Below are 18,760 nucleotides of genomic sequence, written 5' to 3' on the forward strand. Positions count from 1 at the left end.
CCACCATCTAGAACAGGGGTGGGAAAACTACGGCCCGCGGGCCGCATGCGGCCCGCCAAAGGTCTTTATGTGGCCCACCAAGTCATTTTAAAAAAAAACATTTTTTTAAAAAAAAATTTTTTTTTTTTAATTTTACATTTTTTTTTAAGGTTCATGGGAGGGGGCTGTTGGGTTACTGGTATAGGGTGGCTACGTTGACTTAAGTAGAGTGATCATTGCTCGGCACAACATCGAGGGCCGAAGGGCCTGTTCTGTGCTGTACTGTTCTATGTTCTATATGAGGCGCCCAGAATCATAACCGGGTGAAGTAATTATTTTACTTAATATACTGTGCGGCCCTTTAAAATTGTGAATTTCTGAATGTGGCCCTTGCACGGAAAAGTTTGCCCACCCCTGATCTAGAAGGACAAGGGCAGCAGATACCTGGGAACCCCACCACCTGGAGGTTCCCCTCCAAGTCACTCAGCATCCTGACTGGGAAATATATCGACCGTTCCTTCACTGTCGCTGGGTCAAAACCCCCTCCCTAACAGCACAGTGGGTGTACCTACGCCACACGGACTGCAGCGGATCGTGATCCCATGCTTCTGCTGCTCTTGACCTCCTGGTACCGGTCAGGGCTTTGGGAGATTGTAGGCAATCTGAAATTTTAAAACAATAACCGCCAACTTCGTTGAAAAAGAAAATCTCAAATCTGTAGGAAGCGGTTTTCAAAATCTCGCATCAACGAACCGCGCAAAAGCTGTGGATTTTGGCAAAAATATCTCTTTGACGGATCAATGCCTTTTTGAAACTCAGAAACCGTATTCAGGGTATTTGATCGAATTTCCAATGCGAGTTACTCATTCGCTCACTGTTGACTGAGCCAACAACCTGAGGCAGCAGTTTGTAGGTTAGAAACCAGGTGACCTGGCCAAGGCTGAACTATAAAACACCAGATCCAGGACTCCTTCTGACGCTGGCTTGCAGAGGAGACGGCAGGATGCAGCGCCTCACATTCTTCCTTATCGTTGCCCTGACGTCCTTTCACAGAGGAACAGCAGTGGTAAGTGTTTCCCATGACGGGGGCGTTTCCTGTGACATGCATGGGGTGAAATGAGTAGAGAGCGAAGTCGGGAGAGCTCCTAATCGTAATCATGGCCCTTGGGCAGGTGATGGCGCAGTGGTATTATAACAGGACTAGTATCTCAGAGACCCAGGATGAATGCTTTTTAGGGACCTGCGTTCAAATTCCAATGTATTTTATTCCAAACGTATATCTATAAAAGGTTACAAAACATAAACAATTCGGGGACAAACTCCCCAACACACAACTGTACAGTTTGTACAAATTTTCCCCTTTTTCACCCCCCCTCCATCAGCTCCGGCCTCTCGGATACCCCAGAAATCGCCACCAAAGAGTCCGATTCAACCTCCACCCCCGCTGTCCTTGCCAGCGCCGTGAACGCTCCCACCCATAATCTCCCCAACTTTTCGCAGCCCCAGAACACATGAACATGATTGGCTGGTCCCCGCCCCACACCTCTCACACTCGTCCGCCAACCCCTGGATGAACCCACTCATTCTTGCCCCAGTCATGTGTTACCCTGTGTTACCACCTCGAACTGTATCAGGCTCAGCCTTGCGCACGGGGAGGTCGCGTTTACCCTTCGCAGGGCCTCGCTCTATACAGCCCAGTTTATTTCCGCTCCCAGCTCCCCTTCCCACTTATCATAGAATTTACAGTGCAGAAGGAGGCCATTTGGCCCATCGAGTCTGCACCGGCTCTTGGAAAGAGCACCTTACCCAAGGTCAACACCTCCCCCTATCCCAATAATCCAGTAACCCCACCCAACACTAAGGGCAATTTTGGACACTAAGGGCAATTTATCATGGCCAATCCACCTAACCTGCACATCTTTGGACTGTGGGAGGAAACCGGAGCACCCGGAGGAAACCCACGCACACACGGGGAGGATGTGCAGACTCCGCACAGACAGTGACCCAAGCCGGAATCGAACCTGGGACCCTGGAACTGTGAAGCCATTGTGCTATCCACAATGCTACCGTGCTGCCCCTTAATCTCCTTAATCTTCACCTCCCTGCTCACCCAGCCACCTGTATACGTCTCCGATCCTGCCCTCCCCTTCCACATCCGGAAAAGTTTTCCTTTCCCTTTAAAACCCAGTTAGATAGTTACATGGGCAGGGTGGGCATAGAGGGATATGGGCCAAATGCGGGCAAATGGGACTAGCTTGTATTTAGTGAGGCGGCTCACCACCAGCTTCTCAAGGGGCAATTAGGGAGGGGCAATAAATGTGTGTCTAGCCAGTGACGCCCTGCAGCCACGGATGAATAAAACGCATCAAGGGACATTGAAGCAAGGAGGGCAGGTGGAGATAAGATGCAGATTGGCCATGATCTATTTGAATGATGCAGAAAAGGCCTGAAGGGCCATTGCTGTTCCCACAATATCCCATATTTTCTACATATAAAAAGCACTCACTGTAAAGCAAACTGAATACAGTGAAATAGCTGCAATATCCTCACCATTATTAAACTTTTCTTCTGCCTTTATTCCACCCTGAGTAAAGCCAAACATTTTTAAAGACCCCATATACGCATCGATCTTATATTTTATGAAACGTTAAATGATAATCCTTCTCTACTGATCTGTCCAGTGTGGTGGTATGATTAACATAGCTGCCTGCCATTGGTGCAGAACACCGGCTTACCATTGGCCCTGGTCGGTCATGTGCCTCTCGACCGATTGGTTGAGACCAGTCATGTGACGGCTCCCCGATTGGTCGAGAGGCTGAGTCAACCCCGCCTCCAGGGCGAGGTATAAATACCCAGTACGCCCGACGGTCGTCCATTTACTGTAGTCGACCGCAGGGCTAACATCTAGCTTATTAAAGCCTTACTTTTGTACAGCAACTCGTCTCGCGTTCAATTGATGGTACATCATCCAGCTTATCACCTCTGGTTTGTGTCTGTCCATTTCAGGATCATGGTGCCAGTGATACTCACTGCCCAGTTATTATCAAAGTCCTGAATGCAGTCAATGGGACGTCAGCTGCAAACCTTAATATGCAAATATACCGTAGGAACGAGGACCTCAGCTGGCAGCAGTTCAACACTGGGTGAGTGCAAAAGCAGGCGGGGGGCGGGGGCGGGGGGGGGGGGCTGTCAGACTCCTTCACACCCGGACCAACCCCTTCTGAGTTTGTGTTTTGCATCCATTCACTCATTGGGATGAGGGCATTGACGGCATTTGGTGCCCTCAAGAAGGTGGTGGGTGAGCTGCCTTCCTGAACCGCTGCAGTCCCCGGGGTGTAGGTACACCCACAGCGCTGTTAGGGAAGGAGTTCCAGGGTTTTGACCCAGTGACGGTGAAGGATCGGCCGATACATTTCCAAGGCCAGGTGGTGCCGGTCCCATCCATCTGTCTGCCCTTGTCCTTCCCGATGGTGGCGGTCGTGGGTTTGAAAGGTGCGGTCGAAAGAGGCTTGGCGAGATGCCAAGACGGTACACACTGTTCTGTTCTGCTTCTCCATGCAGCATAAGCTGTTTCCTTGATGTATGCTCTGACAAAGGAAGGTTCAGACTTGGAGAAAGGTTTGACCCATTTATTGAACAGTTAACAATTCTCCTACTTGCGTTCGACTCTCCTGCTAATCCTGGAACGAGACAGAGCATGTTTGCCCTGTCCTTTTATATGGGTTGTGTAATGCCCCCTTGTGGTAGTGTCACCTCTGGGTGTCTTGACTGCCCATTGGTCGTGTCCTATTCTATGTGTTCATTAGCTGTATGTCTGTGTGTCACGACGTCTCCGGTGCCCCCTCTAGTGTTTACTTAGTCGTAGTGTATTTACATTAACCCCTTGTGTATTTACAGTGATTACAGACACACACTGTGACCACTGCGTGTCCGTTGTTGGGAGGGTCTGAATGTATAAGATGGTGGGTGGGATGAAGGTGAAGCGGGCAGCTTTGTCCTGGACGATGTCAAGTTTGATTTTGTTGGAACTGCGCACAATCAGGCAGTTTCCTGTTTTGTCTCTGAATAATAATAATAATAATCCTTATTGTCACAAGTTAACATCACATTGACACTGCAATGACGTTACTGTGAAAAGCCCCTATTTTTTTTTAGTACTTTTTATTCAAATTTTTCAACAACACATTTTCTCCCAACAGTTAAAGTAAACAAGGTGTAAAACTAAACAGAAACAGAAATCCCTCCCAATACAAAGTAATAAATTAATAACTAATAACAATACAAGAAAGAGAGAAAAAATAGCAAACACACCGTCGCAAAAACAAACCCCCTTAACAAATCCCTCACCCCCTCACCCTCACCCTCCAGGCCCCCCCCCACCCCCCCCCCCCCCCCCCCCCCCCCCCCCCCCCGGGTTGCTGCTGAGACTGACCACCCTCTACCTCTCCGCCAGGAAATCGAGAAAAGGCTGCCACCGCCGGAAGAACCCTTGTACCGACCCCCTCAGGGCAAACTTAACCTTTTCCAGCCTGATGAACCCGGCCATGTATTAATCCAGGCCTCTGGGCTCGGGGGCTTCGCGTCCCTCCACTGTAAGAGAATCCTACACCGGGCTACTAGAGACGCAAAGGCCAGGGTACCGGCCTCTCTCGCCTCCTGCACTCCCGGCTCCGATGCTACCCCAAAGATCGCGAGCCCCCAGCCCGGCTCCACCCTGGAACCGACCACCTTGGATAAAGTCCCTGCCACCCCCTTCCAAAACCCCTCCAACGCCGGACATGCCCAGAACATGTGGGTGTGGTTCCCCACGGTGGCAGACCCCCCTCCCAGCCCCCCCCCCCCCCATCACCGGCCATTTCCCTACGGCCCCTGCAGCAGCAACCCGGTATCCCCCCCTACTTCTCCCCCCCCCCCCCCCCCCGAGCTAGGGCCCCCCCCCCCCCCCTAGCTGCGTAACCCCTAACTTTGTACTTCCGTAAGTCAGCCGATTCCTGCTGGCCCCGGCTACCCCCGCCATACCGACGACCCCCCCCCCCAATGCAACGCAACCATCGATCCCCCCTCCCAGTGCCGGCCCCGCCCCCAACTCCTCCAGCGCGGGAAGAAAGCCCGCGCTTCCATCCCGAACCCCGCCCCCCCAGCCCAACACGCGGGAAAAAGACGGGCACCTGACCCAGCGGGACCGCGAACAGCTCCCCAACCCTCCACCAGTGAAAAAACTAAAAAGCACCCCAATAAATAAATAACAGCCCCAAAACACAAAGAAGCAGAGCAACAAAAAAGCAACATCAAACACAGCCAATAAAAACGAAAGGATGAAAAGCCCCTATTGAACCTGCGCTGCTGGCCTTGTTCTGCATGACAAACCAGCTGTCTAGCCCACTGAGCTAAACCAGGGGTGAGAATTTAGCGAGAACCTAGGTTCTTTACCCAGAGAGTAGTGGGGGCATGGAATGCACTGCCTGTGGTAGTAGTTGAGTCGGAAAATTTATGGACCTTCAAGCGGCTATTGGATAGGTACTTGGATTAGGGTAGAATAAGGGAGTGTAGGTTAACTTCTTAAGGGCAGCACGGTAGCATTGTGGATAGCACAATTGCTTCACAGCTCCAGGGTCCCAAGTTCGATTTCGACTTGGGTCACTGTCTGTGTGGAGTCTGCACATCCTCCCCGTGACTGCGTGGGTTTCCTCCGGGTACTCCGGTTTCCTCCCACAGTCCAAAGATGTGCAGGTTGGGTGGATTGGCCATGACAAATTGTCCAAAATTCTATGATTAACCTAGGACAAAGGTTCGGCGCAACATCGTGGGCCGAAGGGCCTGTTCTGTGCTGTATTTCTCTATAACATCAAGCAGCCATATTGGATCTTGGGAGTGTAGCGTTTGGGCCACCTAAATCGAACAAAGCAGTAGAAGCATCGCCTTGAGAACAATGAGAAGCAATGTGGTGGAACTCAATGGCCCTGTCTTCTTGTTGCTGAGGAATCATCCAAAAATGAATGAATTAGTCAAATCTTTTGAATATTGTACAGGCTGGGAAAACGCTATTGGACCGTAATTCTCATTGCAGCTCAGAGGACTGGGTGTAAATGTGTGACAGCCACTGATAGAGATATCCAAGCACTTTATTTTGGTCTGTAAATGAGTGCGATTTATCCAGGACATCCTCAGTGAAGTTGATGAAGAGGTACACCCTCACACAGCCCGTCATTGTAACTCTGGGGCCCATTGATTTTCAAAACTCAGTCTTGGGATGTGGGCGTCGCTGCTGGTGACAGCTGGGCACCCCAGCAATGCCACCGGGGCGGCACTGCCAAGGTACCCAGGTGGTGCTGGCAGGGGCACTGCCTGGGTGCCAGGCTAACAGTGCCAAGGTGCCGGGCCGGTACTTTGCCTGCACTGGGGATCGGGCCTGAGGTGTGCAGCCCTTGTGGGGTGAGGTGCAATGAACCTTTATAGGTGAGTTGGGGTAAATGGGGAGCTCTGGAGGCCACAGTGGGGAGGGGAAAGGGGGGGGGGGGGGGGGGGGTTGAGATCAGGGTGCCGTTTCCCTGCACAGGCGAAGGGAGTTCCTCGGTGTGGGAAATGAGACTTAGTCCGGCCTCAGTGGGACGTTCCCCGCCGAGGCCCTGGAATGAAGCAGATCCCGTTCGATAGCGGGATCATTCTCTGCGCTGCCAGTGCACGGGGCTAAACGCGGCCGACGCGGGACTCTGTCGCATTTCCGTGAAATCACACCCATTGCCCCCCCTTAATGTGTGGAATGCACTGCGTGTGGTTAAAAAAATACAATCGGCAGATAAAAAGTCAGGTTAAGTACTTTATTGGGATTCGATTTGCCAATTTAGGCATCCTCTGTGACTATGTTACAGAATTCCTGGCCAGGAATGAACTGGGCTGTTATCGGAACAAGGAGGAGGCCATTCAGCCCCTCAAACCTGTTCCACCGCCCAGTTAGATTATGTCTGATCTGTTTCTCAACTCCAGCTACTCAATTTCAATTTCAGATTAGGAAGGCAAACGTTTGCTTTGCTTTGCCCTCAGCATTGAACACAAATAGCTGGCGACTCAGTGTGCACCGCACTTCACTTCGAATCATAGAATCATAGAAAGGTTACAGCTCGGAAGGAGGCCATTTGGCCCACCTTGTCCATGCCAGCCCAAGGACTCCCAGGTGTCCTTTCTAACCCCTCCTTCCTGCACCCAGTCCAAAGCTCTATAGCTTACAGCACTTAAGGTGCAGATCCAGGTACTTTTTAATGACAATGATAATCTTTTTTAGTGTCACAAGTAGGTTTACATTAACACTGCAATGAAGTTACTGTGAAAAGCCCCTAGTCGCCACATTCCGGCACCTGTTTGGGTACAGAGGGAGAATTCAGAATGTCCAATTCACCTAACAAGCACGTCTTTCGGGACTTGTGGGAGGAAGCCGGAGCACCCGGAGGAAACGCACGCAGACAGGGGGAGAACGTGTAGACTCCGCACAGACAGTGACCCAGCCAGGAATCGATCCTGGGACCCTGGCACTATAAAGCAACAGTGCTAACCATTGTGCTACCGTGCCCCCGCAAATTCCAGACTCCCACTACTCTGTGTAAAACAGTTCCTCCTCGTGTCACCTCTAACACCTTCTGCCACTTATCTTGAATCTCTGTCCCCTGGGTCTAGAATTCTCCACCAATGGAAACACCTTTATCCTGTCCGCTATCTCTACCCCTGGTAATTTTGTCCACCTCAATTAACCACCCCTCTGCCTTCTATGTTCCAAGGAAAATCACCCCAACCTATCCAATCTCTCCTCGTAGCTACACTTTTCCAGCCTTGGCAACATTCTTGTAAACCTCCTCTGAACTCTCTCCAGAGCGATTACGCCCTTCCTGTAATGTGGTGACCAGAACTGCACACAATACTCCAGTTGTGGCCTCACCAGTGTTTTATACAATTCCAACATTATATCCTTACTTTTATATTCTGTACCTCTGCCAATGAAGGAGAGCATTCCATACGCTTTCTTTTTCTTTTAGAAAATATTTCATTGAAGCATTTGTAATTTACGCATTGCAATATTTTGTAAACAACCGCGTGGCCAACACCCGCAAAACACCTAAAAAACAAAAAACAGTAAACAGCGTCCCCTATTACCCCCACCCTATCCCCTAATTACCCGTATACTAAGTTCCCCGTCCTTATCTAACATTGCCATGCCTCCTGTTTTCCTCCCCCCCTTTTCCCCTCCCACCCCCCTTACTCCTGATATTCAATTTTGAAGAAATTGATGAACGGCTGCCATCTCCGGGCGAATCCCTGTATTGATCCTCCCAAGGCGAGCTAGATTTTCTCCAGACTGAGAAACCCGACCATATCGCTGATCCACACTCCTGACTTCGGGGGCTCCGAGTCCCTCTATCCCAGCAAAACCCGCCTCTGGGCCACCAGGGAGGAGAAGGACAGGACATCCGCCTCCCCCCCCACCATTGGCCCCCGGCTCTTCCGATACCCCAAATATTGCCAATTCTGAACTCGGAGTTAGCCTACCTTCCAGGACTTCTGACATAACGTCCGCAAATCCCATGCCAGAATCCCCTCAATTTCGGACATGCCCAGAACATCTGCACATGGTTTGCCGGAAGACATTGAAAAAAGAAGAGCAGCCTCAGAAGGACCCTCATCTTCACTGTCTGGACCCTCCCCGCCAAGGTCAGCGGGAGCATGTCCCATCTACGGAAGTCCCTTTTCATTTTATTGACCATTTTGCCCAGATTTAACTTGTGAAGCTGCCCCCAATCCTTAGCCACTTGATTCCCCAGATATCTAAAACTCCTCTCAGCCACTTTAAAAAGTAACTCCAGTCTCCTTTCCTGCCCCCGTGCCTGGATCACGAACATCTTGCTCTTTCCCATATTTAACTTGTAGCCTGAAAATCGCCCAAATTCTCCTAGTACCTCCAAGATTTCGGCCACCCCCCCCAGTGGGACTGTGATATAAAGCAGTAAATCATCCGCATAGAGAGAGACCCTGTGCTCAACCCCCCCTCACTATCCCCAGCCATGTATTCGATGATCTAAGGGCCATCGCTAAGGGCTCTACGGCCATGGCAAACAGTAATGGACATTGCGGGCATCCCTGCCTTGTCCCCCTACAGGGACCAAAGTATCCTGACCGGACTCCGTTGGTTCTTACATTTGCCACCGGAGCTGATATAACAGCCGGACACAATCCACAAATCCCTGCCCAAACCCAAACCTGCCTAAAATATCCCATAGGTACTTCCACTCCACCCGGTTGAAAGCCTACTCCGCGTCCATGGCTACTACCACCTCAACCTCACGTCCCTCCGCTGGCATCATTATAACATTAAGAAGCCGTCTAATATTGGACGTCAGGTGCCTGCCCTTCAGAAATCCTGTCTGATCCTCCCCGATTACCTCCGGGACGCAATCCTCTATTCGAGTGGCCAAGATTTTTGCCAGCAATCTAGCATCTACATTCAAAAGGGAAAATGGTCTGTATGATCTCTCTGGGTCCTTGTCTCACTTCAGGATGAGAGAGATTGATGCCTGTGATAGTGTTGGGGGAAGCACTCCCAACTCCTTGGACTCATTAAAAGCCTTGACCAGAAGCGGCCCCAGTAACCCAGAAAACGTTTTATAAAATTCCACTGGGAATCCGTCTGGTCCTGGGGCCTTACCCAATTTCATTGTCTCCAATCCATCTATCACCTCCCCCAGCCAAATTGAGCCCCCCAGGACTTCCATCAGCTCCTCATCTACCTTCCAGCCTCTCCAGGAATTGATTCATACCCTCCTCCCCTCCATATGCTTTATTAACAATCTTGTCTACTTGAACTGCTGTCTTTAGGGACCTGTGTACCTGTACGCCAAGATCTCTCACTTCACCTCCCCCGCTTAGTATATTCTCATTTATTGTGTGCTCCTTATAACATGTTTGACCTCCTTAAACGCATGACCTCACACTTCTGTGTGTTAAATTCCATCTGTCACTTTATCGCGCACTCCACCAATCCATCTATATTGTTTTAAAGATTATTGCTATCCTCTACACTGTCCGACACTCGGCCAATCTTTGTGTCATCTGCAAATTTCCCAATCGTGCCCCCCCACGTTCACGTCCAAATGGTTAATATTTAACACAAACAGTAAGGGTCCCAACACCGAGCCCCGTGGAACACCACTTGCAACAACTTTCCAATTGCCAGGGCAGCCATCGACCATTACCCTTTGTTTCCTGTTACTAAGCCAACTTTTTATACAGTTGACCACATTGCCCTGTATCCCATGGGCTTCCACTTTCTTTTAACATTTTATTTAAATTTTCCAATTAAGGGGCAATTTAGCGTGGCCAATCCACCTACCCTGCACATCTTTGGGTTGTGGGGGCATGACCCACACAGACACGGGGAGAATGTGCAAACTCCACATGGACAGTGATGCAGGGCCGGGATCGAACCCAGGTCCTCGGTGCCTTGAGGCAGCAGTGCTAACCACTGCGTCGCCGTGCTGCCCTAAAACCACGTCCACTGCACTGCCACCATCAACCCTTCTTGTCACTTACTCAAATAATTCAATCGAATTTGTGAGGCATGACCTTCCTTTAACAAATTCATGCTGACTATCCCTGACTAGTCCATGCCTTTCATAGAAATATAGGGCGGGATTCTCTGATCCTGAGGCTAACTGTTAATGGCGTCGTAAATGCCGTTGCGTTCCTCCACGGCGTCAACACGGCCTCAGGAGCAACGATTCCGACCCCTATAGGGGGCCTGCACGGCACTGGAGCGACCCACGCCGCTCCAGCTAACGAACCCCGCCGTCAAAGGCCCTCTTGAATGCCTCGGTTGTAGAATCCCTAGTGTAGAAGGAGGCCATTCGGCCCATCGTTTCTTCACCGACCCTCAGAAAGGGCACCCTACCTAGGCCCACTCTCCTACCCTATCCCCGTAACCCCACCTAATCATTGGACACAAAAGGGCAATTTATCATGGCCAATCCACCTAACCCACACATCTTTGGACTGTGGGAGGAAACTGGAGGACCCGGAGGAAACTCCCGCAGACACGGGGGGAATGTGCAAATTTCGCACAGACATTCCTGAGTGCAGAATTGAACCCAGGTCCCGGGTTTTCCACAGATTCATCCTTTAGCAATGTTGGCCAGTCCACCTCAGCCAAGTCCTTTCTCATTTCTGCAATATGTGCTTTCCCCCAGTTCAAAATTTTTACTCCTGTTTTATCTCTGTCCTTTTTCCGCGGTAATACTGAATCTAACTGATTTTAAAAAAAATTTAAAGTACCCAATTCTTTTTTCCCCAATTAAAGACCAATTTAGTGTGGTCAATTCACCTTGGGTTGTGGGGGTGAGACCCACGCAGACATGGGAGAACGTGCAACCCTCCACATGGACAGTGACCCGGGGGCAGGATCAAACCCGGGTCCACGGCGCCATGAGGCAGAAATGATAACCACTGCGCCACCACGAATCAAACTGAATTGTGATCACTATCCCCAATGTGGTCGCTAACTGTCACTTCACCCACTTGCCCTTCTTCGTTGCCCAAGATTCCGTCTAGAATTGTATCTCCTCTTGTTGGGCTTGTCACTAATTGGGTGAAAATATTTTCCTGGGCACACTGCCTGAATTTGTCCTCCTCAGTTCCCCTTATATTGTTTGAATCCCAGTTGATATTGGGATAGTTAAAGTCTCCGACTATTATTACTCTCTTGTTCTTACAGGTAGAAATTTGCCTACATATTTGTCCTTCTATTTCCCTCTTACTATTTGGCTTTGTGTAGTACACTCCCAGGAGTGTGACTGTCCCTTTTTTATTTCTAAGCTCAATCCATAAAGCCTCATTTGTTGACCCGTTTGTTGATCCTTTCTTACAACTGGAATTGACCAATAGTGCTTCTCCCCCTCCTTTTTGATCTCCCCCTCTATTGTGTTTGAAGACTCTGTCTCCAGGGATATTGAGCTGCCAATGTTGCCCCTCCTTTAGCCAGGTTTCCGTTACAGCAATGACATCCTGCTGCCATGTGTCTACCTGTGCCCTTAGCCCGTCTACCTTGTTTGTAATGCTCCTTGCAATGAAGCACAAACAGTTTAACCCCACCATTTTCCCCTGCTGGACACTTTAAAAACTTTGCTTCTCCTGTAACTCCAAGTCTGTCACTCCGTCATTATCGCCACTTGTTATCATTAGCGTCACTATGTTATTTCTGTTGTAGAGTTACTGGAGTGAATGGGGAAGTCCACGACCTTGCCACCGAGGCTGACTTTGTTCCAGGATTGTACAAGATCCATTTCAACACTGCTGATTACTGGAGGGCGCTTGGCTACGTCCCCTTTCATGAGTGTGTTAACGTGAGTAATAATCATTCATTTGCAGAGTGAAGAGTCAAAAGGCTTCGAACCTGTGTTGTTCCTCGTGTCTTAATAAAGCTCGTAGTCTCAAAGGTGGAGAAGTGGAGAAGATGCTTTATTGTGAATTCGTTCTGTCTTCAGAGCTTAACTTACGGCTACCTCAAATGCTGTCTGTCTGTGTCCTGCTACCAGTTCTGCCTTCTGTGAAGTGTCTCCTCACTTCCTGTCCCTGTGTATTTATAGCTCTCCCGTGCTCCCTCTAGTGCTTGCTCAGTTGTACTGCATCTACACTGATACACAATCACCACAGAACCGTGATGGTTTTCAAACAGAAAAGCCGATTATGCTGGTCCATGGTGATTGGCCCTTTGAGGGTCGCCCAACCTGGGGGGGGGGGGGGGGGGATCAATTGGGGGTCAGAGTGGGTTATCACCCCAGGGGGTGGAGTCCTGTCTGAGGCAGGGGTCATGTAAGGAGCTAGGGGCAGCCGCGTGGCTGCTGTATAATTCTTCTTATTAATAAACCCTGCTGGGTCTCTAATTGATGCTGGCTTATTGCATCCCCGATCAATTACACATTATTTCACTTGGTCCAGGTAAGGGGAAAAGCTTGAGCCAAATATTAAACTCAAAGACAAATGGTACAAAATGCAATCGACAGACCGCCAAGAAAAATAGACACTTTCTCAGCCAGGGGTACAGAGAAGCAAATGAAGTCCCAGGTGGAAAATCAAAACTTTTCTTTCAGTTTCAATCTATTTTTTTAGATTCCAAATGAGCAATCTCCTGTCAGCCGATGCCATTGTGTGAAAACATGCTGTCATTACGTTGCAATCCCTGGCCCTTAGATTTTACTCAGCGCTTCATTCTTCTGGTTAGGCTTTGTTTACATACAGAAAATATCAGATCGTTGAGATACAGGATGCTCGTCCAGAATTGCGGCGTTTATTCCAAACTTCCAGGGCCGCCAACTAAACAAATCCACAGCTTCTGGGGAAGGTGGACGTCCCAAAACAATCAGCTTTTCCCCAATATTATTGCCATGTGCAGTCGGTCCTTGCTTCATACTGATTCGCTTAATGTTGTTTCAATTTTTAAATTAAAAAAAATTTAGAGTACCCAATTCTGGTCGCCACACTACCAGAAGGACGTGGAGGCTTCAGAGAAGGTGCAGAAGAGATTTACCAGGATGTTGCCTGGTATGGAGGGCCGGAGGAGGTGGTGGAAGCAGGGACGATAGTGACATTTAAGGGGCATCTTGACAAATACATGAATAGGATGGGAATAGAGGGATCCGGACCCAGGAAGTGTAGAAGATTTTAGTTAGTCGGGTAGCATGGTCGGCGCAGGCTTGGAGGGCCGAAGGGCCTGTTCCTGTGCTGTACTTTTCTTTGTTCTTTGTTGAATTCATTTTTTCCAATTAAGGGGCAATTTTAGTGTAGCCAATCCGCCTACCACGCATACACGGGGAGAATGTGCAAACTTTACACGGACAGTGACCCAGAGCCGGGATCGAACCTGTGATCGAACCTGGGACCTCAGCGGCGTGAGACAACAGGGCTAACCCACTGCGCCACCGTGCTGACCTTTGTTTCACTTTTACATCATTAATAAAGTAGTGTCGGTACATCTGTTTTAATGGTGCCAGTTTCGCTCTCATGACACTCGCCACAGACTTTCCCTTCTGTGGCTTCCCTGCTCACGTGACTTTTCCCACAGTGCTTCTGCCCTTGGCCCCTCTTCCGCCCCCTCCCAGTTTGCCCAATGTGTTGAATGTTATCAGTAGCTGATATAATGGTACCTTACCTTTAATGCATTGGCCCTTTAAGACCGGGCTTGGAACCCTGAGGGACTCCGCCTCTGGCTCCGCCCCCAGGAAACGGTACATAAGACATGGCTCACTCAGGCAACATGTGATGAGCACACTTCTCGGCTGCTGTACAGTTCTCAGACGATTAAAGCCTTTGAATCATCTATCTTCTCTCCTGTGTCGTGATTGAGGGTATCTCACCCCCCCCCCCCCCACACCCATCACCCCTATTCCACACCCCTTGCTGAATCCCCCCCCCCCCCCCCCCCTTTCCTCCAAGCCTCTGGCCGTACGCGGGTCCTTAGGGTCTGCCCTGGAGTGGCTCCCAATTCTACCTCCGCTCCTGAACTCACACTGAAGTCCTGGGCTGCCATCTGGTGGCAGATGTCCGTCAATGCAGGTCGATGCTAACTGCAGAAACCGACATCAGCCACTAGATGGACCTGGTCAATCTAAAAGTGATGTGTGCCAAGGTGGGAACTGGTCCTGTAATTTCTTTACAAATAATTGAATTTATATATTTTATTTCTCTTACATTTAGTGGCGCATCTTGTTTTTACAAGTTATTTCAGCTAGGCATTCACAGCGTTGCCATGCGTGGTACAGTATTTCAAACAAAGGAATCCAATTCTGGCTTTTACATTGTTACCACTGGAAATCGATGGTTCTTTCAGGTCATTCTTGAGATTTCACGAATGTAACTACAACTTCAAGTGAGGACTTAAATGTAGGGAGCACAACCGATCCGTAACATACTGGCATTGGAGGCAGTCCAGAGAAGGTTCACTAGCTTGATCCCGGGTAGGGAGGGATTGTCTCATGAGGAGAGGTCGATTAGGTTGGGCCTGTACTCATTGGGGTTTAGAAGAATGAAAGGTGACCTTATTGAGACGTATCGGATTCTCAGGGGGATTGACAGGGTCGATGCTGAGAGGATGTTTCCTCTTGTGGGAGAGTCTAGGACCAGAGGGCATCATCTCAGAGTGAGGGGGTCGCCCATTTCAGACAGAGATGAGGAGGAATTTCTTCTCCCAGGGGGTAGTGAATCTGTGGAATTCTTTACCGCAGAGAGCCGTAGAGGCTGGGCCGTTAATTCTGTTCAAGCCTCTGTGCAGACGACCTGCTTCAGTTTGTGTCGGACCCAATAGAGGGGATGGAAGAAATTATGAGGATTCTGGGGGAATTTGGCCGGTTTTCAGGGTATAAGCTAAATACGGGGAAAAGTGAGATGTTTGCGATCCAGGCGAGGGGACAGGAGAGGCGATTGGGGGAGCTGCTGTTTAGATTAGTAGGAGGAAGTTTTAGGTATCTAGGCATTCAAGTGGTGCGGGAATGGGACTGGCTGCATAAATTAATTCTGGCCCGACTAGTGGACCAAATGAAGGACGATTTCCGAAGATGGGACGCGCTTCCGTTGTCTCTGGCTGGGAGGGTGCAGACGGTGAAGATGACGGTCCTCCCGAGATTCCTGTTCGTGTTTCAATGTCTCCCCATTTTTATTCCGCGGTCCTTTTTTAAACGGGTCAACAAAGTGATCACTGGCTTTGTCTGGGCGGGCAAAATCCTGCGGGTAAGGAAGGTAATGCTTGAGCGGAGTCGGGGAGAGGGCGGGCTGGCGCTACCAAATTTTAGCATCTATTACTGGGCGGCGAATATAGCCATGATCAGGAAGTGGGTGGTGGGGGAGGGGTCGGCAAGGGAGCGTATGGAGGCGGCTTCATGCCAGGGCACCAGTTTGGGGGCATTGGTAACTGTGCCTCTGCCGTTCCCGCCGGCACAGTACTCCACCAGCCCCATGGTGGTGGCAGCCCTGAGAGCCTGGGGGCAATGGAGGAGACATGTGGGAGCAGAGGGAGCATTGGTCTGGTCCCCAATCTGTAATAATCACTGGTTTGCCCCGGGAAGTATGGATGGGGGGTTCCAGATATGGCAGAGACAAGGGATTGAGAGGATGGGGGATATGTTTATAGAGGGAGCTTTCCAAGTAGGAGGGCGCTGGAGACGTTTGGGTTGGCGAGGGAGAACGAATTCAGGTATCTTAGATCATAGAATTTACAGTGCTGAAGTAGGCCATTCAGCCCATCGAGTCTACACCAGCTCCTGGAAAGAGCACCCTACCCAAGGTCCACACCTCCACCCTATCCCCATAACCCAGTAACCCCACCCAACACTAAGGGCAATTTAGCATGGCCAATCCACCTAACTTGCACATCTTTGGACTGTGGGAGGAAACCAGAGCACCCGGAGGAAACCCACGCACACACGGGGAGGATGTGCAGACTCCGCACAGACAGTGACCCAAGCCGGAATCGAACCTGGGACCCTGGAGCTGTGAAGCAATTGTGCTATCCACAGTGCTACCGTGCTGCCCGTATCTGCAGGTGCGGGACTTCCAACGTAGACAGGTGTCAACCTTCCCGCTCCTACCGCTAAGGGGGATTCAGGGCAGGGTAGTTTCCAGAGGATGGGTAGGAGAGGGGAGCGTCTCGGACATTTACAAGGAACTTATGGGGTCAGAGGAGATGCAGACCGAGGAGCTGAAGCACAAGTGGGAGGAGGAGCTGGGAGGCGAGATCGAGGATAGTCTATGGGCGGACGCATTGAGTAGAGTCAACGCATCCACAACATGTGCCAGGCTCAGCCTGATACAATTCAAGGTTGTTCACCGGGCTCACATGACAGTGGCCCGGATGAGCAGATTCTTTAGGGTGGAAGACAGGTGCGCAAAATGTGCGGGAGGGCCAGCGAACCATGTCCACATGTTCTGGGCATGTCCGAAGCTTAGGGGATTTTGGCAGGGGTTTGCAGATGTCATGTCCACGGTGTTAAAAACAAGGGTGGCACCGAGCCCAGAGGTGGCGATTTTCGGGGTGTCGGAAGACTCAGGAATCCAGGAGGAGAAAGAGGCAGACGTTCTGGCCTTTGCTTCCCTGGTATCCCGGAGACGGATACTATTAGTTTGGAGGGACTCAAAGCCCCCGAAGTCGGAGACCTGGCTATCGGACATGGCTAGCTTTCTCTGTTTGGAGAGAATCCAGTTCACCTTGAGAGGGTCAATGTTAGAGTTCGCCCAGAGGTGGCAACTGTTTGGCGGCAACTTCGCGGAAAATTAATCGTCAGCAGAAGGCGGGGGTGGGGTGGGGGGGGGGTTAGTTTAGCTTAGAGTAGGGGGTTAATAAAGGTGGGACCTGTAAGGAAGGGAGACGGCTTTTGCACCATGTTTATAGTTTCATGTACATTGTTTATTTTGTTGTTGTTACAATACCAAAATTACCTCAATAAAATGTTTATTTAAAAAAAAAGTATCTTCAAGCCTGGGCAGCAAGGTGGCACAGTGGTTAGCACTGGGACTATGGCACTGAGGACCAGGGTTCGATTCCGGCCCTAGGTCACTGTCCGTGTGGCGTTTGCACATTCTCCCCGTGTCTGCGTGGGCTTCGCCCCCACAACCCAAAGATGTGCAGGGTAGGTAGATTGGCCATGCTAAATTGACCCTTAACTGGAAAAAATGAATTGGGTACTCTAAATTTATTTTTAAAAAATAAACATACTTTTTTTTTTAAATGTTTATTTTTTTAAAATAAATTTAGAGTACCCAATTCATTTTTTCCAGTTAAGGGACAATTTAGCATGGCCAATCCACCTACCCTGCACATCTTTTTGGGTTGTGGGGGCGAAACCTATGTAAACACGGGGAGAATGTGCAAACTCCACACGGACAGTGACCCAGGGCCGGGATCGAACCTGGGACCTCGCCGCGTGAGGCGTCAATGCTAACCTTGTTCAGTGCCCTTGTTCAAGGCTAAGAGAGACAGATTGTTAATCAACGAGGGAATCAAGGGTTATGGGGATAAAGCGGGAAAGTGAGGATTATATCGGATCTTATTGAATAGTGAAACAGACCCGATGGGCCGAATGGCCAACTCCTGCTCCCACTCATTATGGTCTTTTGAGTGAAATACTGCAGGTGCACCATATCTGAAGTTCACTTAAAACAGAGACGAGCAGCATCTGTGGCGAGAGAGCGAGGGAGAAACAGGGTTAACATTTCAGATCAATGGTTTTGATCAGATTTTGTAATCGGCCTTTTCTGTTCCAGGTGATTTTCCGAGTGGACGCCTCTGCTCATCAGCACTATACTCTCGCCCTTCTTCTGAGCCCTTACTCCTACTCCACCACAGGAGTGATCAGAGACGCGCACTAAACCCAACCAACAGCAGCAACCCCTGTTCACCCACCGCTTCGGCACCGAGCGCCAGCCACATGGAAAACATTTACAAACCTATTTAACAAGTGGTCAACATATTGCTTGTGAATCAAAATTAAAAGAAATATTTGGCAACTATTCCCTCGTGGTTTATTTATCTTTGTATCTAATCTAAAAAAGAAAACCACATGCAACCTTCGAGCTGACCTATTGTCAACAAAAGTCAGGTCGATTGCCCACTTATTTATTCTGGTGGTTTAACTCTCCTGTAAACAAACTGATTGCTGAACTGTGCACAGCTCGAAATGAGATGTGTGATAGCGGATGGGAGAATTGTACTTTCCAAACACACAACCTCCTACAACTTGTAAATGGAAAATATCTTTAA

At 49.8% G+C, this 18,760-nt stretch overlaps 1 protein-coding gene across 1 annotated transcript; it reads left to right on the plus strand.

Annotated features, from left to right (window-relative positions):
- The first annotated feature begins 825 nt into the window (after positions 1–825).
- ttr (transthyretin (prealbumin, amyloidosis type I)) lies at positions 826–18,510 on the plus strand. Its single transcript, XM_038808583.1, has 4 exons — positions 826–1,045; positions 2,986–3,122; positions 12,221–12,356; positions 18,265–18,510. The coding sequence occupies exons 1-4, from the start codon at positions 983–985 to the stop codon at positions 18,367–18,369; spliced, it is 441 nt and encodes a 146-aa protein (XP_038664511.1). The 5' UTR covers positions 826–982; the 3' UTR covers positions 18,370–18,510.
- Positions 18,511–18,760: the final 250 nt, after the last annotated feature.

Source organism: Scyliorhinus canicula, chromosome 10 (assembly GCF_902713615.1).
Source record: "Scyliorhinus canicula chromosome 10, sScyCan1.1, whole genome shotgun sequence".
Lineage (NCBI taxonomy): Eukaryota > Metazoa > Chordata > Chondrichthyes > Carcharhiniformes > Scyliorhinidae > Scyliorhinus > Scyliorhinus canicula.